Genomic DNA, 19,080 nt, shown 5'->3' with positions numbered 1-19,080 from the left:
TTTGAGTTTTACAATTTTATTGCAAATGGACATTTCTACATTTTGGATTTGTTTTATTGGTTATGCAAATGTTTTATAATGCTTCTCAGGTTATGCCCTACTGTTCTGATAAAATGGTAATTAGAGACGTAACATATGTAAGTAGGAGCGGCAGCTGTCGGCTGTATCTGTGGTTACCTTCAAAATAAAGGGACATTTGAATCCCAGACAACGTAGGTGCTCAGTATTGTCTAGTAGATAATTGTAGCTCTTATTGTAAAGATAAAGAACAATCAATTTATGTTGACTTGGGGACATAAAAAGGGCAGACATTTATATGAAAGACAGTTATAATTACATCATAGATTATCTTTTAGAGGCCAATCGAAACAGTAAGCAAACACAAAAGCTAATTATATTGTCAACTTTTATTCATCAGTCTTTGAGAGTTATTTTTACATCTTGCTCCTGTGGCGGCCATGTTGTATAGAGTTGTCCTTCATGGCGTCCTCTACTAGGACCTGGTGGTAGGTGAGCAGGGGCTGCAGGTCAGCCACCGAGGACTCCACCGTGCGAAGCAGTCTGCTCAGCTTGTCATTCTCTTTCAGGAACTCGGCAGAGCGGTTCCGCTCCATGTCAAACTGGGCCTGCATCTCAGACAGCTGAAAAAGAGAACCAGTAGACAGACTTTGTAGCCCAGGGCTCAATTGTAGGCCCACATGCATAGATTCCCTTTCATTATTATTATTATTATTATTATTATGATTTTTTTTAAATATATATTTTTTAATTAAGCATGACAGATAAGACTCACTTGAACGAAACAAGCATCCGTCTTACCTGCATTTTCATCTCTCTCTGCCTCCGCCTCCAGATCTCCAGGTGCTCTTCAAGGGCTTGGACCTGGCATGTGTCCGGGCTGTGCTGTCTGTTGTTCAAGAGGCCGGCGGCCAGCACCTGCATGCTCTCTGTCTCCCTCTTCATGTCGGCCTTCAGCTTCTTCACAATGTCCCTCTGTCCCCCCAGCGTCTTCTGCCACCTCCACAGCAACGTCTCTAGGCAGGAGTGCTGGTCCTGGGCTCCCTTCTCTGATTCTAGTTCTGGGTTCCTTTGGTCCTGTTCTAGCATTTGTGGATCTGGGTGCATTGCCTGACACTGGTTTATGCACTCTGAGTTAAGGGCGTTTGCAGGCTTCCCCTCCTTCTCTTCTTCTTCCTCCTCATCCTTCATCCCAGCCCATCCACCCCAGCTTATCTTGCGTCGCAGTATGGCGCTGACCTCCTGCACCTTCCCCCTCATCCGCTCCACCATGCCGCCCATCTCCAGGTTGGACTCCATCTCCTGGTGGACAGTGTTCCAGCTTTCCTTGGCGTCTTGCTCCTGCTGCTGCCTCAGCTCCTCTAACTTCTGCTCGGCCCTCTCCAGACGCTCCACCAGCCTCGATACTTGGTCCTTCTCTCTCTGCAGCTCCTCCTGAAGCTGCTGGACGGAGACCTGGTAGGAGCTCATGGGGTCTAATGATGGGGAGGGTGATGCTGGTGTCTGCAGCTGGAGGCCCTCTAAGGCCTGGTGCAGGTCGGAGTGGAGCTTCATGGTGCTCTGCAGCCGGGGCCTGCTCTGATTGTAGCCCTTGCCTTCAGCAGCATCAGCAACCATCTAAAAGAGAAGTAAGCGGAAGTATGTAAAGCTGGCATAACTCCTCAATAAACAGTGTTAAGGTCAATGAAGAATAAACAGATACATAAATTTTACCTCATCTTGTTTGCCCGGCTTTTCCGTGCTTCATGAAATAAAGAAGAAATGGTCAATAAGGAATCATTATCAACTTAAATCTGGGGGTTTCGATTCTGGTCCCCAGAAATCATAAATGTTTTCGTGATTCAATAAATCAACTAATCATCAAGCTCTTGAGTAGAAATCTTTTAACACAGCCTTTAAAAATATCAATTTACTGACCTCTCTGCAAACTGATTGGCTGCTTTCTTCTGCTCGGTTTTGACTGTCTCAATCAAACTGTCGGTCATCTGCCTGTGGTCTCCCAACAAACAGGTAAGGGAGGACACTACACACACACACACACACACACACACACACACACACACACACACACACACACACACACACACACACACACACACACACACACACACACACACACACACACACACACACACACACACACACTGCTGAAACAGGCCTTTTTGCAGCAAATGCTAGGATCTTCCCCAAGAAACAGATTGGGAAACATTGCACCAAATTATAAAACACACATTTTAGATGAAGATGAGTGCCATTGTTACCTTCATGGTGCAGCCGCTCCTCTTGGGCCCTCCAGTGGCTCTGGGCTGTGGAGAAAGTGTCCTGCAGGTCCTTCTGTCTCTGCTGGCACACAGACAACTCGATCTCCAGGCCCTGGACAGCTTCCAGCAGCACGGCCCGCTCCACACGCTGGGCCTCCTGGGCTTTGCAGAGCTGCTGGTCCCCCTGCGGCCGAAAGCACAGTTCAACACATGATGAACATAGCTCAGCCTTCAACACCAAAGTACCCTCCAAGCTCATCATTAAGCTCAGGGCCCTGGGTCTGAACCCCACCCTGTGCAACTGGGTCCTCGACTTCCCGACAGGCTGCCACCAGGTGGTCAAGGTAGGAAACAACACCTCCACTTCGCTGATCCTCAACACAGGGGCCCCACAAGGGTGCGTGCTCAGCCCCCTCCTGTACTCCCTGTTCACCCATGACTGTGTGGCCATACACGCCTCCAACTCAATCATCCAGTTTGCAGACGACACAACAGTAGTAGGCCTGATTACCAACAATGACAAGACAGCCTACAGGGAGGAGGTGAGGGCCCTGGCGGAGTGGTGCCAGGAAAATAACCTCCCGTCAACATCAACAAAACGAAGGAGCTGATCGTGGACTTCAGGAAACAGCAGAGGAAGCACGCCTCTATCCATAACAACGGGACCGCAGTGGAGAAGGTGGAAAGCGGGGGCACACTTGCTGCCCTCCAGGACACCTACAGAACCCGATGTCACAGAAAAGCCAAAAAGATCATCAAGGACATCAAACACCCAGACCACGGCCTGTTCACCCCGCTACCGTCCAGAAGGCGAGGTCAGCAGAGATACATCAAATCTGGGACAGCGAGACTGAAAAACAGCTTCTATCTCAAGGCCATTAGACTGTTAAATAGCCATCACTAGCCGGCTACAACCCGTTTACTCAAACCCTGCACCTTAGAGACTGCTGCCCCATATACATAGACATGGAATCACTGGTCACTTTAATAATGTTTACATACTGCTTTACTCAGTTCCTATGTATATACTGTATTCTATTCTACTGTATTTTAATCAATGCCACTCCGACATTGCTCGTCCTAATATTTATATTTCTTAATTCCATTATTTTACTTTTAGATTTGTGTGTATTGTTGTGAATTGTTAGATACTACTGCACTGTTGGAGCTAGGAACACAAGCATTTCGCTACACCCGCAATAGCATCTGCTAAATACCTGTATACGACCAATAAAATATGATTTGAATATACAATAACTATGTGACTGGGTTTCAACACAGATCACCTGGTCAGCGTCCCATATGACTGTGTTTGCCCGCTGAACTAAAGCCTAGATTGTTGATCAAGAGCATAAAGAAGTCGTCAGGTCTCAGGCAAGATATTTTTACAAATTAAGCACTGACCTGCTCTTGCATCATGGTATGGTGAAATGTTGCAGGACCTTCCTGAAACCTCCCTGTTCTGGTCAAGGAATTTTGATTTACATCATAAACAGGTTTATTAAAATTCATTATGATGTCATCAGAACAGTATGTTATGACCATAGAATTAGAATGAAATATTTCTATGGCCATGACTTGCTCAACTAGTTTGGTAGGACACACAGGAATAACATAACCCACTTAACCCCAACATTTCTCCAAGGTTTCACCATCATTGTAAAGCCCTAGTTAAGTTATTTCTGGCGATTATTATTTATTTAATGTGATTAGTGATTCCTTTTAAGGTAAAAAATCCCCCAAAACCTGCCCATCATTTTAAGATCAACCCTGTTACGTGAACTGAACTCTCATTTTAATATGATGAAACTATTCCTTTAAAAAAATATATTTTTTAAAGAAACATTGAAAATCTTTTAGTCATACCCTAGTGTAAAAGTGGTTGAACTGGTTGTACTCTTTTCGACCATTTTCTGGTATTCTGTGGTGGAAAACAGCGGGTTGAGCATACCACATCAACCCTGTTACCCATCGATTGACAGGCTACAAATGTTTTAATTTAAGGCTGATTTAAGATGAAATTGTCAACCCTGTCACGGTCAACCCTGTTATTTTATATGGCACTTACTTACTATTGTCATATTATTTTTATTCAACCTCTTGAGATGGGAAAACATGTTATTTATTAAGTTTTACATGTGCTTTTTATGACAGAATGTAAAAATTTGGTCAAACAAAACTACTCAAAAAGGCACCCAATTGGTGGAACGACCCTCATACTCATACAGTAGTAAAAAAATAACACTTAGTGTACAATTAGTGCCAAAAAGATTGAGAAACATTGGTTACAAATTTCTCAAACATCATCCACCTTGTAATTTACCCAACATTTCAACATAAACAGAGGAATTATATTCTCATTCGTAAACAAAGATCACGCATCCCTTTAACAAACTGATCACAGACATATCTACAGTGAATCTGATGCAATGTCAATTTAAGCCAATAAATTAACTCGCTCCCTTTGCAGATTCACATCTTGTTTTGCTTTGTGACCAAACACTCTTAAAAACCTACTTTGTAAATATTAAGACATTCCACTTTTTTTGCATATACAGTGCCTTCGGAAAGTATTCAGACCCATTGACTTTTTCCACATTTTGTTACGTTACAGCCTTATTCTGAAATAATAACTCCAAGTGGGCTGTCATGTGCCTTTTACTGAGGAGTAACTTCTGCCTGGCCATTCTACCATAAAGGCCTGACTGGTGGAGTGCTGCAGAGATGGGAGAACTTTCCAGAAGGACAACAATCTCCAAAGATGAACTCTAGAGCTCTGTCAGAGTGACCATCAGGTTCTTGGTCACCTCCCTGACCAAGGCCCTTCTCCCCCGATTGCTCAGTTTGGCCAGGCGGCCAGCTCTAGGAAGAGTCTTGGTGGTTCTAAACTTCTTCCATTTAAGAATGATGGAGGGCACTGTGTTCTTGGGGACCTTCAAATGATGCAGAATTTTTTTGGTAGCCTTCCCCAGATCTGTGCCTCGACACAATCCTGTCTCGGAGCTCTACGGACAATTCCTTCGACCTCACGGCTTTGGTTTTTGCTGTGACATGAACTGTCAATTGTGAGACCCTTTATAGACAGTTGTGTGCCTTTCCAAATCATGTCCAATCATTTGAATGTACCACAGGTGGACTCCAATCAAGTTGTAGAAACATCTCAAGAATGATCAATGGAAACAGGATGCACCTGAGCTCAATTTTGAGTCTCATAGCAAAGGGTCTGAATACTTATGTAAATAAGGTATTTCTGTTTTCTATTATTAATACATTTGGTAAAATTTCTAAAAGCCTGTTTTCATTTTGTCATTATGGGGTATTGTGTGTAGATTGCTGAGGATAAAAAAATATATACATTTTAGAATACAGCTGTAACGTAACAAAATTTGGAAATGGTCAAGGGGCCTGAATACGTTCCAAAGGCACTGTAAACATGGAACATGCCAAACACCTAAAAGCATTCCACAAGGACTAAAGTATTTTAGTTGGCAGCATAAGATTATAAAATGACTGTTTTATTCTAGTCGATGAATCCTGGTAGAGATTGGCCCCAGCAAAGATCTAGGATCAGGTTTCCCTAACCTTAACCATTTGGTAGCAAAGGCTACTTTGGATCAGCACTTATGGACAACATTAATTTACCAGTGTGGACTACATCCCTGGCTCTTGCACTCAACTAATAGTGTTGCTGAATATTTTCCTAGGAGTGTATGTGATGTGTATCTAATACTTCACAAGTTAAACAATGATTATCATGCAGTGAACACTGGGCATGCTTTGCAGTGCACCGGGTTACAGTAGTATAAGTAGACACTGTAAGCTATCATCCATTCTGATGTGTTTGATGTTGAATATTTAGACACCAATGACAGAAAAAGTAATCCTCATTATCTTCAAACTGTATGATAGTAGCTGTATCTAACAAAAGCAGTGATTTGGTCAGTTTCAACTTTGCAATTTGATATAGACTTTCCCACATGAATTGACAATGAAAAACCAGCAAGAAAAGTATTTGTTAGCTTTACAGCACCACCTTCTGGTTACATTTGGAATGATTTTCAGAATGATATACCACTCATTAACATGGGGATGATTACTGACAATGTACAGTGCATTCGGAAAGTATTCAGACCCCTTGACTTTTTCCACATTTTGTTACAGCCTTATTCTAACATGTATTAAATAGTTTTTTCCCCCTCATCAATCTACACACAATACCCCATAATGACAGAGCAAAAACAGGTTTTTAAAAGTGTTTGCAAATTTATAAAAAATAAATTTCAAAAACTGAAATATCACATTTACATAAGTATTCAGACCCTTTACTCAGTACTTCGATGAAGCACCTTTGGAAGCGATTTCGACCTCATGGCTCGGTTTTTGCTCTTACATGCACTGTCAACTGTGGGACCCTTTATAGACAGTTGTGTGCCTTTCCAAATCACCCCAGATGGATTCCAATCAAGTTGTAGAAACATCTCAAGGATGATCAATCGAAACAGGATGCACCTGAGCTCAATTTCAAGTCTCATAGCCAAGGGTCTGAATACTTATTTACATAAGGTATTTCTGTTTTTTTAAACCTGTTTTGCTGTCATTATGGGGATTGTGTGTAGATGTATTAAATAAATACAAATCCTCATCAATTTTAGAATAAGGCTGTAAAGTAACAAAATGGTGGAAAAAGTCAAGGGGTCTGAATACTTTCCGAATGCACTGTATATATGTACAATTCTCAATCAAAAGGATAGGCTTGAGATAATGTAGGGATAGGCTTGATATAAGTGCATGTTAAACATCCATGAACGTCATGAGCACACATTTCTGCTTCACTTCGAGGTTACATGCATGTCAAAGGGAGATGTTTGAATGCATATTAAATGTAGGGGGACAACTCCAGTTACTATAGAACCTAATAAACCAGTCAGTGATATAAGTTCCAGGGTTCCGGTCCAAACACTTAAATGACACACCCTCATTCACTTACCCTCGCCGTATGCCCTTGGGGGAATCCCCGTCGCCATCTTGGCGGGTGGTCCAAATATGTTTTTGTTTGGTTATCTTTTGGAAATTGTAGAAATAAAACATGTCCCTTCTTCCAAAGTTCTAGCTAGGCAGACTAACGTTAGTTAGCTAATTCATTTGCTAGCTATTATACAGTAGGCGAATATTAATAATTATATATTTAATATAAGTAGACATGCACTCATAATTGAATGTTGAAGTGGCTAAAAACACAATCATCGCGGCATGAAGGAGTAAAGAATTTCCGGCCAAGAGTGGTCCATTTAAAAATCATTCCTTCCTCCCTCGCCCTGCAAGTGTATACTCGTCAGACGTCTTGCTACGTCATCAGAAGTGTCCACTTAATTTGAGGGCTGAGGGATAGGGTGTGTCTTTTAAGTGGTTGGACCGTAAGTTTGTACTTTTGAGGCATGCAGGTGTTAGAATGTTGCTCCCAATTAAAAAGGTGCAATCTGTAAGATGTCCTGATGGTCATTGGTAATTCAAACTAATGCAGCAGCAACAGACCTGTTGATTTTTTTATAATTGCTAACGACTAAAGGACCTTTACTTCATTCCATTGTTTATAACGAAATGGCATGTAGCATCAAATGTGGAGGTAAGTAATGTTGCTCTCACCACAAATATACTGTATCATAGAAATGATGAGCTGCTGGTATGTGCAAATCTCATAGAAAGACCATATTCCAAGGCTACAGGTTATTTTTTTCTCCCACACATAGTATAATTCCCTGAACACCATAGATATCATTTTACAGATTGCACCTTTAGAAATGCTACTTGAAGCGATCTGCATCCAAATACTCCTGACAGACTTTCTTTCCTTGATTGTCATCACTCATGATCAAAGTCTCATAACACTTGAAAATGATAGATACCAGTTAATCTGTGAGACAAAACTAGTTAAAGGTAGAGTCAGCTATATAATGTAGATCCACAAAGTAAACAGTATAGAGGTTCAATTTCCGCAACAACAGCGCTGCTAGTGCAATGTCATTTCGCTGACTCCACCTTTAAGCTATGAGACATATTGCTTTCATTGATCTAGTTTTTTAAAATCAGTACTCACACGTAAGATGAGACATCGCCTTTGAGTATTGGGGTACAGCTAGTGAGCCAAGTGGTCTGATTTTGAGTTAGATTTGTTTTAAAAGCTTGAAACCAGGCAACCGGTAGTTAGGAGCAAGGCCTCCATTTTATTCGTCAGCACTCTAAAATGTTCATCCATATAGCGTACATTGGCTGGTATGAAGCTGAGCATCGAGAAACACTCAAACAAATCTAGGAAGCCTTATTGCAAACAGAAAAGACAGTGAGGGACTCGCGCTGTAAGTTCAAATTTTTTCGTTTTTAGACACCGGAGCTCCCAACTGCCAATCAAACAGGCCGGAGATCCAGTTACTTCTGGATGAAGATGATGACAATGCACAGAGTCCCCACCAGCCCCATAGCTTGGATTCCCAGGAACCACAGTAGGACCCAGAAAAAGATGATGATCACAGGCTCCACAATCTTCTCCCCAAAGTACATCTGGGTGAAGCCTGCACTGCGCAGGCACTTGTTCAGCTGCCCAAACAGGGTCCCCATCCGCTCGCAGTCATCCAACTGAGGTCTGGTCGTGAGGTCGTCAATGCTTGGCCACCTTGCCGTAGGGTCACCGGCTGGGAGTGGTCTGGCCCTGGGGTCGCTGGAGCAGCATAACCTGGCTCTGGGGTCAGCAGAGGGGCATGACCAAGTCCCGGGGTCACCAGGAGGGGCTTGCCACCTAGATCCAAGTGGTCTGCCACTGGGGCCATCCTGAAAAGACAAGTATGGATTAAGTTTAAATGACACCCCTATTCCCCATAGTGTGCTGGACTACAATTCTCCAGGACGACATAGAGCTCTGTTCAAAATAAATAGCTACTCTACATGGAATGTACAGGAGAGGATACCATACCAAGGATAGGCATGTGGTCGTGTTTAGTTTATTAGGATCCCCATTAGCTACTGCACATGCAGCAGCTACTCTTCCTGGGGTCCACATAAAATGTACAAATACATGACAAAGTACAGAACAGTAATAGACAAGAACAATAAGATGTGTATATATAGGAAAGACACCAAGAGACAACAAAAATATTATTTACACACTACTCATATATACAGTACAGTTAAAGTAGATCTTTAGAAAAAAGGAGGTGCTGTGGGGTGTTTGGTAGTAGTAGTACATTTCTCCTCATCCATGAAAGACTATCATGCATGTTGTTGATGTTAGTTCTGTGTGTGCCGTTAAGCACAAGGCGTGCTGCTTTGTTTTGAGGTCTTTCTTTGATGCACCTGACCATATTACCGGACAGTAATCAAGATGGAACAAGATCAAAGCCTGAACAACTAGTACAGTTTGTCTTTGTGTCAAAAACACAGAATATATTTTTATAACAGACATACCTCTCCCCATTTTAAACAACAACTTTGCCAATATGACATGACCATGACAACTGGCCATCCAATGTTACTCCTAGGAGTTCAGCTTCTTCAACTTGTTCAATGGTCACACCTTAAAGAAGAGGCTTCAGATGAGTCAGGTGAACCTGCAACCACAGCACTTCTACTTAATTTGTCATGAGATCCTCTTTGAGCTTCACAGATATATATATATATATCTATATATACCAACATCTCCCCCGTAGACATTCCTGCCTTTTCTGTAGATGTTATATCCTTGTATTCCTACAGCTGTATCAAAGGTCCTGTCTAAGTGGGTCTCAGAAATTGGTAATATTAACATTATCTTAGATTAGAAAATTACTAATCTCATGAATTTTGTTTCTGAGGCTACATTCATTTATATGAGCCAACTTTCACCCTTTCCTGGATAGTTTATATAAAACTCATAATAGGTTGTATTTATAATAATTCTATTTCTGATAATAACAAATAAGGAATTAGTGGATTTAGCAGATTATGTTCAGCAGATGCCTTATCTGGTTTAGCTCAGCTGCAGCAGGGTGCTCTATTCTTTGTACCACTTCTGCATAGCGGTCTTGCTGGACTGTTGGTCTCTTCTGATTGGGGTGTTGTTTTGTTAGCATGGGGAGGGGGGGTAGTGGAAGGGGCCCGATGTTGTAGGGTGGAGCTGGCCTCTCTGGAAGGAAACCGATGGTGTAGGGTGGAGCTGGCCTCTCTGGATGGAAACCGATGGTGTAGGGTGGAGCTGGCCTCTCTGGAAGGAAGCCGATGGTGTAGGGTGGAGCTGGCCTCTCCGGAAGGAAACCGATGGTGTAGGGTGGAGCTGGCCTCTCCGGAAGGAAACCGATGGTGTAGGGTGGAGCTGGCCTCTCTGGAAGGAAACCGATGGTGCAGGGTGGAGCTGGCCTCTCTGGAAGGAAACCGATGGTGCAGGGTGGAGCTGGCCTCTCTGGAAGGAAACCGATGGTGCAGGGTGGAGCTGGCCTCTCTGGATGGGGCCTGGTGGTGCAGGGTAGAGTTGGCCTCTCTGGATGGGGCCTGGTGGGACAGGGTAGAGTTGGCCTCTCTGGATGGGGCCTGGTGGGGCAGGGTAGAGTTAGCCTCTCTGGATGGGGCCTGGTGGTGCAGGGTAGAGTTAGCCTCTCTGGATGGGGCCTGGTGGTGCAGGGTAGAGTTAGCCTCTCTGGATGGGGCCTGGTGGTGCAGGGTACAGTTAGCCTCTCTGGATGGGGTCTGGTGGTGCAGGGTAAAGTTAGCCTCTCTGGATGGGGCCTGGTGGTGCAGGGTAGAGTTAGCCTCTCTGGATGGGGCCTGGTGGTGCAGGGTACAGTTAGCCTCTCTGGATGGGGTCTGGTGGTGCAGGGTAGAGTTAGCCTCTCTGGATGGGGCCTGGTGGTGCAGGGTAGAGTTAGCCTCTCTGGATGGGGCCTGGTGGTGCAGGGTAGAGTTAGCCTCTCTGGATGGGGCCCGGTGATGTAGGGTGGTTCTGGTCTCTCTGGGTGGGGTCTGGTGGTGTAGGGTGGTTCTGGTCTCTGGGTGGGGTCTGGTGGTTGTGATCTTGGAGGATGTATGGCAGAGTTCTTATTTTGGCTTTTGCTTTGTTCCAGATAAAAAAAATGGTTTCCTAGCAAACACCTTAACATCCTGTTTATTCAAGTGTACTAGTGCATACCTTAGATGGGGGTAAATTTCCTGGTGGTTCGCTAGGTAAACATTGTCCAAGCACAACTTCTAGACAGCTCATCATTGTTGCTCTGAATAATGTGGAAGGGCACATCTCCACATGGTAACAGGGTGGTCATAGTGATTTTGGTGTTAGGAAATCTCTCTGCAGCTCTGACTGCAAATTGTAGGAGCTACATGTCCTCCCATTGCCATCAAACCATTAGTACCTGTGTGAATTATAATATGTTTGGCTCAATTTAATTTGTTGCTTGACAATACTTTAAGGCACTTGCTGTTGTTGGGCACCATAGCTTTCTGACTGACATGCCAGGGAATAGCAGTTTCTCTCTGAGAATTTCCAATTGAAGTCACATAAAATGAAGGCCATAGGGTCTGTCTGTGTTCTGCTGTTCTGGGCTGTGGTGTCTGGAGTGATGCTGTTTGGATGGAGTGGGGACCACAGGTGGCCTTTCATTGTCTTCTTCTCTCCTTTGTGTCCCAGCATGGCTATGCTGGCGCTGGTGCTCTAGGATGTGAGGATCTTAGGGAGGTCTGGTCAGACCTATCTGACAAAGGGAATGTGCTGGTGTGGGAGGAGTTGTACTGGATCTTGTTACTGATTTCTTGTGCCGAGTCTGAGTTCCGGAGGTTCACTATGAGAAGCAGTGGTACTAACAATGTGAGGGTGTGGTAGTGAGGGTTGTGGTAGGCTACAGTTGTTCTCTTAGATTGTGGTGTCTCTGTGTTGTAGCAATTCTATGACTGCTGACAACTCCTTTTCTAACTCCTCCCTAATGTCAGCTACCTCATTATGCTCTAGACCGTTGCCAGTTTCTTTCTCAGCTCCTCCTTTTCCTGCCTTAGAACTGTCACCTCACCACGAAGCTCATTCACCTCTGCCTCCAGTAGGGAGATACTCCCAAAGGCTTGGGACAGGTTGTCACTCTCCATGTCCGCTAGGGTGGCTTGGTTACATATGAGGGTGGGGGAACTTTTGGAATGGACTGATTTCTCATCAGCTCTGTCTTCTGATTGAAGTGTAGCAGTTAGAGTTCCATTCTCTTTCAAGGTGTCTGCTAGCTCTTTCAGTGATGTGTCATAAGGCTGTGTGACATGCTATAAGGCTGTGTGAATAAGACTCTTATTACATAACTTCATTATGTGCGTTATACTGGTACATGCTGGAGTCAGACTGCCTGTCAGCCTTGAAATGCAACTGTTGGTTGTGCAAGTAGCTAAGTGACAGCAGAATCCTTGGCCAAAGCAATACAATAAACGCAATAAATGTAGCTGTCAATGTTCCCTCCCTGATGACCCAAGGTACACAGATCACACATCACTCTTGTCATATCTAGCTGTTAGCTAGCTATCGAGTTGCTCTCATATCATCATGACTCAAATACATGGCAATTGATTAGCTAACTAATTGTAATAATCCAGGCAAGCAAGCACAACATGAAATGTAAATCACCTAGCTAGGCATAAACCTTTGAGCTGAAGCCACTTGATAAATATTGCACTGCTCGCATTGCCTAGATAACTAGCTAACTACACCCGCTGGATAGCATTGGCTAACGACGTTAACGTTACTACAGATAGACCAATGAGGGTTCATTATAAAACACATTTTAGCTACCTGGAACGTTTTCCTTGCTGTGTAGTTGGGTGGATGATGAGATTGACACCTTATTCGACTCTCTAACTCCTCAAACTCCCGCCGATGCAGTACCGGTTGATCATTCCCAGCTGGTGGTATGGTCGACATGTTATACACGCCGTTTGAATGATGTTTCAGGAAACAAACAAAACATTCAAGACTGTCAATGGCACTTCCGGACCCCCGCTCTCCCTGTGTCACGTGTGTAATAAACCAATCTAACGTCACGGTAAGGGGCGTGTCAACTTCAACCGTCAAATAGTTGAAATGTCAAAATCAAGCAACACTATTTCTAGAATTAGGACAGTGGTTTTTTTTATATAAGTTTTATAATATATAAGTTATATATATAATCTCCTTCTTTTTTTCACTGTGGCTCCACTATTTAGTACATTTAAGTGACTATCAAGCAGTATGTAACTTTTCAAGTGGTAAGTGTGTGGAAATAACCAAACTAATACAGGACTATGCAAGCAAATACACATTTGCACGACAGAATAAAAACCATTACATGGTTTGTGTATCAATTAAATATCACAAAACATATCTATTTATTTAAAATACCATAAAATCTAACTACTGGTAATGAGGGTTTTTTCAATAATTAGCAATGGATTACATGTCAGGCCAACCAACTGGCATTGTGTTTTAGGTAGGGTACTTGACCTCTGATTTTGTGATTTAGCAGTATGCTATATAGTGAGGCACAGGATTAAGAAGAAGACCTAGTAAGCTGCGTAATCCCAACTAATCTGCCTCTGCTTCTTTCCACTTGACATTAATGTAGGAGAATTTGGGAGCAGCAGACTGGGAATGTCAGCTAAACAGAGGCTAAACAGAGGAATATGGAGCTAAACAGAGGTTTTGCTTACTCTGGCCTTGCTTGGTGAATAATGTATCGACTTCTCTTAGTTCAGATGCTACATTGTTGTTTCCTGGTGGCCCATTCCTGCCCTACTATGTGTACTTGTGTTTACCAAGGAGGGAGCAATGGGACAGGTCTCAGGTAGCGTACACTTTAGTTAATTAAATGTCTTAATTTACTGCCTTAATTTCAGTTGCTTGCTTGGGTGTGCTCCTTCTCTCATGTCAATGGATCTGCATGAATTTACATAACATCTTGGTTCATTGGTGTTGTTCTTTAAAACATATACTGTACTTTATACAGCATTGTCTGACGGACTACATTTTGATCAACTATGCATCAATATTTATGTGCTCTGGAATTGTTGGACAACATTTTAGAAAATACTGCTCAAAAAAATAAAGGGAACACTTAAACAACACATCCTAGATCTGAATGAAAGAAATAATCTTATTAAATACTTTTTTCTTTACATAGTTGAATGTGCTGACAACAAAATCACACAAAAATAATCAATGGAAATCCAATTTATCAACCCATGGAGGTCTGGATTTGGAGTCACACTCAAAATTAAAGTGGAAAACCACACTACAGGCTGATCCAACTTTGATGTAATGTCCTTAAAACAAGTCAAAATGAGGCTCAGTAGTGTGTGTGGTCTCCACGTGCCTGTATGACCTCCTTACAATGCCTGGGCATGTTCCTGATGAGGTGGCGGATGGTCTCCTGAGGGATCTCCTCCCAGACCTGGACTAAAGCATCCGCCAACTCCTGGACAGTCTGTGGTGCAACGTGGCGTTGGTGGATGGAGCGAGACATGATGTCCCAGATGTGCTCAATTGGATTCAGGTCTGGGGAACGGGCGGGCCAGTCCATAGCATCAATGCCTTCCTCTTGCAGGAACTGCTGACACACTCTATCCACATGAGGTCTAGCATTGTCTTACATTAGGAGGAACCCAGGGCCAACCGCACCAGCATATGGTCTCACAAGGGGTCTGAGGATCTCATCTCGGTACCTAATGGCAGTCAGGCTACCTCTGGCGAGCACATGGAGGGCTGTGCGGCCCCAAAAATAAATGGCACCCCACACCATGACTGACCCCACCTCCAAACCGGTCATGCTGGAGGATGTTGCAGGCAGCAGAACGTTCTCCACGGCATCTCCAGACTCTGTCACGTCTGTCACGTGCTCAGTGTGAACCTGCTTACATCTGTGAAGAGCACAGGGCGCCAGTGGCAAATTTGCCAATCTTGGTGTTCTCTGGCAAATGCCAAACGTCCTGCACGGTGTTGGGCTGTAAGCACAACCCCCACCTGTGGACGTCGGGCCCTCATACCACCCTCATGGAGTCTGTTTCTGACCATTTGAGCAGACACATGCACATTTGTGGCCTGCTGGAGGTCATTTTGCAGGGCTCTGGCAGTGCTTCTCCTGCTCCTCCTTGCACAAAGGCGGAGGTAGCGGTCCTGCTGCTGGGTTGTTGCCCTCCTACGGCATCCTCCACGTCTCCTGATGTACTGGCCTGTCTCCTGGTAGCGCCTCCATGCTCTGGACACTACGCTGACAGACACAGCAAACCTTCTTGCCACAGCTCGCATTGATGTGCCATCCTGGATGAGCTGCACTACCTGAGCCACTTGTGTGGGTTGTAGACTCCGTCTCATGCTACCACTAGAGTGAAAGCACCGCCAGCATTCAAAAGTGACCAAAACATCAGCCAGGAAGCATAGGAACTGAGAAGTGGTCTGTGGTCCCCACCTGCAGAACCACTCCTTTATTGGGGGTGTCTTGCTAATTGCCTATAATTTCCACCTGTTGTCTATTCCATTTGCACAACAGCATGTGAAATTTATTGTCAATCAGTGTTGCTTCCTAAGTGGACAGTTTGATTTCACAGAAGTGTGATTGACTTGGAGTTACATTGTGTTGTTTAAGTATTCCCTTTATTTTTTTGAGCAGTGTATGTTTGGTCAGAGGTTGAGTAAAATGTTATTGTAAAAAATAACGGCAAAGGAGGTGGTAGACATGTCATTTGCCATGCTTGTTTGTTTATACAACAAACACAGTGAACTCTTAAATTCATTGAGTTGCTAAATAGGACTGATAGGCATTTTAGCTCTGATAGCTAGCTACTCTTCTCAGTGCATTCTTCACATACATGATTCAAATATCACGCTGTTTGCACTGACAGGTCTGTTTTGTGCAGCGAACCCCGCATGTCGGCCATCCCCCTCAACGCTCCAGCTGACACAGTCAAGTTTCGTCTGGAGAAGACCTCTATCTCCAGAGTGCCCCGGGCAGCCTTCTTCTATCTGTCTGAGCTCCAGTTCCTGTGGTTGACCTACAACTCCCTCACCACCATCCACCCCAGCAGCTTCCTTAACTTGAAGGTAGAAGTGGGCATACTCTTACCTGTATAATCCTCTCTATTTAAACTAGCAGTATCTGCAACACTATCCTTAGAATTACTTGGTTTTGTATGAAAACTAAATTTGACAGTATCTAAAACTTACCTCTCCCTGAAGGTGCTGCGTGAGCTGCGATTGGACGGGAACCTTCTCTCTGCCTTCCCCTGGGAGGGGCTTAGGGACATGCCGCGTCTGCGCACCCTAGGTCTGCACAATAACCGCCTCTCCAGCCTCCCTGCCCACGCTGCCCTCTTTCTTCCCAATGTCACCTACCTGGACCTGTCCAGCAACAGACTGACCACTCTGCCCTCAGAGCTGTTGGACCTTTGGTTCCCTCTCCCTGCCGAGCTGGTAGGCCCAACACAGAGAAGAGTGCTGGGTATGCTTCACTAATAGTAATCTTTGTGTTCTATGCAAAAATAGGTCCCTTGTCAAAGGACAGCATCTGAATTGAGACTCAAACGTTCACGTGAAAAACATTCATTTCTTATTGGACATGTTCCCCATTTCACTCCTTTTCAAAGCTAAGCCAAATGGTCTGGCTCTTTTTTGTGTCTCCAGGTGTCCATGACAACATGTGGCAGTGTGACTGCCAAATCTCTATGCTGCTGGCCCAGTCTAAGTACCAGGGGAGCCCTGTAGTTCTGATGGACCAGCTCCTGACCTGTAGCCGTAGCGGGGGAACCACCGACCAGCTGGGGGCCCCCCTCACAGAGGCTGACTTGTCACGGTGCCAGAGGCCCTCTGTCCAGCCCTCAGCCACCCGGGTTACCTCCCTGCTGGGCAGCAACGTGATGCTCCGCTGTGATGCCACAGGCTACCCCACGCCAGTACTCACCTGGACCAAAGCAGCAGGAGCCTCCATATACAACACAGGTAAATATCTATGAACATTCTGTAACATTGCACCCAATTAAACTCACTCCTACTCTTCAATTTTAACATTGAAAATCCTTCCCTGTGCAGTTGTTTTCAAATGTCTGATTATGTTTGATTTTGACAGAGTGCTGTCAACAACCGTACAGCAAAGCTGACCCTGAAAAACTACCCATTAACTTGGACAGCTGTAAGTACTTCATGTTACCTCGGCTAGCTGCGTTTTAACCCTTTTATTGCCACATGTCTTGTCAATAGACTTGAGTCACCTATTTCTGTGTTACATTACAGTTATTCAGGAATCTCCGCGTGTGGGAATCCGATGGTCCATCATCTACCTAAATGGACTTTCGCACAAGGATGCAGGAGAATATCGGTGCCAAGCACGGAATATGGCGGGAACAGCAGAAGCCCCCATTAGACTTAGGGTGCTGGGGGTGATTGCTGTGCCCCCTTCCATAAAGAACAAGACCCGCAAAGCTCCTTCTAGATCCTCATCCAACAACAGAAAACCTCTCCCACAAAAGCCGAAACGGGCACAGAATATTACTTCAATCTCCACCCCAAAAAAGAAGACTCTTCTGAACATCAAGTATGTTACACCCCCCACTCCAATGAACAAGACCAAGAGTATCAAAATGGCCCCGGACCCCACCCCCCTGAAAAAAATGTAATCGTCCTCACCACAGAAGTATAAACCCAAACGCAAAAAGACCTTAGCCCCAAAGTCAAACAGAAAACCTCAGATATCTGTCAATACTATACCCACTTCACCAGAAAAGTCTACCACTACATCGTCTTCACCAGAAAACAGCAAGGACCAGATATAGTGGCCCTTTCATCTGTTACTATAATAACCATTCTTATTCTATGCCTTTCTGTTGGTCAATATTTTAAGGAGCTCATACATGACCCTTTAAAAACAGAGGGATCAGTGGCCAACAGAGGGCGTCCAGAGCCCAGAGACATGAAGCGCAAACTGCTGTTACGCTTTTTAAGTGACAACGATTACCATTGTGGATCTGATGTATTCTTTTTCCAGATTTGTTTTATTTTGTTTTACTGTTTTTAGAGAGATAAGGCTTATCACCCTCTTATCTGTGTAAGATCTGTACTTGTGCTAAAGATTACAAGGACATATTCTTACTAGGAGCTCAGCTATAAAGGGCAATTCCGCCACTTCATATTCATTCTCTCCTCCACCATACCAGTGTCTACAGGAAAATGGTGTGTTTTTATGATCTCTGGTAAAAAAAAAAAAGAGAAGAAAGGTCCTCAAAAATGCTTCTCTATGAAATAACAGGACAGGATTAAAAGTAAGGTTTTTTTTATTTAAAAACCTTAGCCAGAGGGAGGGTATTTTCTTGCTCCCTACGTCACCGCGAATGTCAGTGTTTGAAAATCCCTGTTTTTAAAATGTTTTAACTTATGATCAACTTCTTAACTTTATATATTTTTTTCACAAAACGTAGAAATGTGTCATTTTTACATATGTAGTCACTGGTATTGTGCTGGAGATAATGAAAATGAGGTTAAAAAGTGGTGGAATTGCCCTTAAAAAAATTGCACTGTCATAAAGTGTGTGTTTGTGTGTGTTAAATGTCTGGAAAACTATATAAATAATTCCTACTGAATATGTGTTGTATTTACCTGCAGTATAGTATTATTAATGTGTATTGATATTGGATTTGGCATTGACCATGACCTTTTATCTTTGATGTCATCCAGGGCCGGCTCCAGGCAACAGCGACATAAGCGGTCGCTTAGGGCCCCCGGCCGACCTCAGTTGCGGTCTCAATTTACTGTTAGAACAGTAGAATACACAAGGTGCAGTTTCGAAATTTGGTTGTG

General features: G+C 43.9%; 3 protein-coding genes across 5 annotated transcripts; 1 reads left to right on the top strand and 2 right to left on the bottom strand.

Annotated features, from left to right (window-relative positions):
• Window positions 1–8,512, bottom strand: LOC115172473 (trichohyalin-like). Of its 2 annotated transcripts, none has more exons than XM_029729943.1 (6): window positions 8,374–8,512; window positions 2,280–2,463; window positions 1,936–2,041; window positions 1,732–1,759; window positions 820–1,635; window positions 1–641 (listed from the first exon to the last, which is right to left on the bottom strand). In XM_029729943.1, exons 3-6 carry the CDS (start codon window positions 2,001–2,003, stop codon window positions 435–437), a joined length of 1,119 nt encoding a protein of 372 aa, XP_029585803.1. In that variant the 5' UTR covers window positions 2,004–2,041; window positions 2,280–2,463; window positions 8,374–8,512; the 3' UTR covers window positions 1–434. The 2 variants fall into 2 exon arrangements, with proteins under 2 accessions (XP_029585803.1, XP_029585804.1); XM_029729944.1 differs by lacking the exon at window positions 8,374–8,512 and adding an exon at window positions 3,566–4,890.
• On the bottom strand, window positions 8,481–13,268 carry LOC115172475 (uncharacterized protein FAM241A-like). Its single transcript, XM_029729945.1, has 2 exons — window positions 13,057–13,268; window positions 8,481–9,101 (listed from the first exon to the last, which is right to left on the bottom strand). The coding sequence occupies exons 1-2, from the start codon at window positions 13,183–13,185 to the stop codon at window positions 8,703–8,705; spliced, it is 528 nt and encodes a 175-aa protein (XP_029585805.1). The 5' UTR covers window positions 13,186–13,268; the 3' UTR covers window positions 8,481–8,702.
• A 651-nt stretch (window positions 13,269–13,919) lies between these two features.
• Window positions 13,920–18,843, top strand: lrit3b (leucine-rich repeat, immunoglobulin-like and transmembrane domains 3b). 2 transcript variants are annotated; one of them, XM_029729300.1, is made up of 6 exons: window positions 13,920–14,083; window positions 16,152–16,335; window positions 16,471–16,732; window positions 16,915–17,229; window positions 17,357–17,419; window positions 17,521–18,843. In XM_029729300.1, the coding sequence occupies exons 1-6, from the start codon at window positions 13,971–13,973 to the stop codon at window positions 17,901–17,903; spliced, it is 1,320 nt and encodes a 439-aa protein (XP_029585160.1). In that variant the 5' UTR covers window positions 13,920–13,970; the 3' UTR covers window positions 17,904–18,843. The 2 variants fall into 2 exon arrangements, with proteins under 2 accessions (XP_029585160.1, XP_029585159.1); XM_029729299.1 differs by having other exon boundaries at window positions 16,137–16,335.
• Window positions 18,844–19,080: the final 237 nt, after the last annotated feature.

This window comes from Salmo trutta, chromosome 33 (genome assembly GCF_901001165.1).
Source record: "Salmo trutta chromosome 33, fSalTru1.1, whole genome shotgun sequence".
NCBI classification, from domain to species: domain Eukaryota; kingdom Metazoa; phylum Chordata; class Actinopteri; order Salmoniformes; family Salmonidae; genus Salmo; species Salmo trutta.
The sequence above is the reverse complement of the archived record's forward strand: the minus strand, read 5'-3'. Positions and strand labels throughout refer to the sequence as shown.

What these genes read in the sequence shown, in the direction of transcription:
- LOC115172473 (XM_029729943.1), bottom strand. Translation starts at nt 2,003, where the DNA reads ATGACCGACAGTTTGATTGAGACAGTCAAAACCGAGCAGAAGAAAGCA. An exon ending in GCCAATCAGTTTGCAGAGAG is followed by an intron (nt 1,760 to 1,935) that starts GTCAGTAAATTG and finishes TATTTCATGAAG; the next exon opens with CACGGAAAAGCCGGGCAAAC. An exon ending in AGAGAGAGATGAAAATGCAG is followed by an intron (nt 642 to 819) that starts GTAAGACGGATG and finishes TCTCTTTTTCAG; the next exon opens with CTGTCTGAGATGCAGGCCCA.
- LOC115172475 (XM_029729945.1), bottom strand. Translation starts at nt 13,185, where the DNA reads ATGTCGACCATACCACCAGCTGGGAATGATCAACCGGTACTGCATCGG. An exon ending in CAGCAAGGAAAACGTTCCAG is followed by an intron (nt 9,102 to 13,056) that starts GTAGCTAAAATG and finishes TTGTCTTTTCAG; the next exon opens with GATGGCCCCAGTGGCAGACC.
- lrit3b (XM_029729299.1), top strand. Translation starts at nt 13,971, where the DNA reads ATGTATCGACTTCTCTTAGTTCAGATGCTACATTGTTGTTTCCTGGTG. An exon ending in AGCAATGGGACAGGTCTCAG is followed by an intron (nt 14,084 to 16,136) that starts GTAGCGTACACT and finishes TTGCACTGACAG; the next exon opens with GTCTGTTTTGTGCAGCGAAC. An exon ending in AGCCTCCATATACAACACAG is followed by an intron (nt 17,230 to 17,356) that starts GTAAATATCTAT and finishes TGATTTTGACAG; the next exon opens with AGTGCTGTCAACAACCGTAC.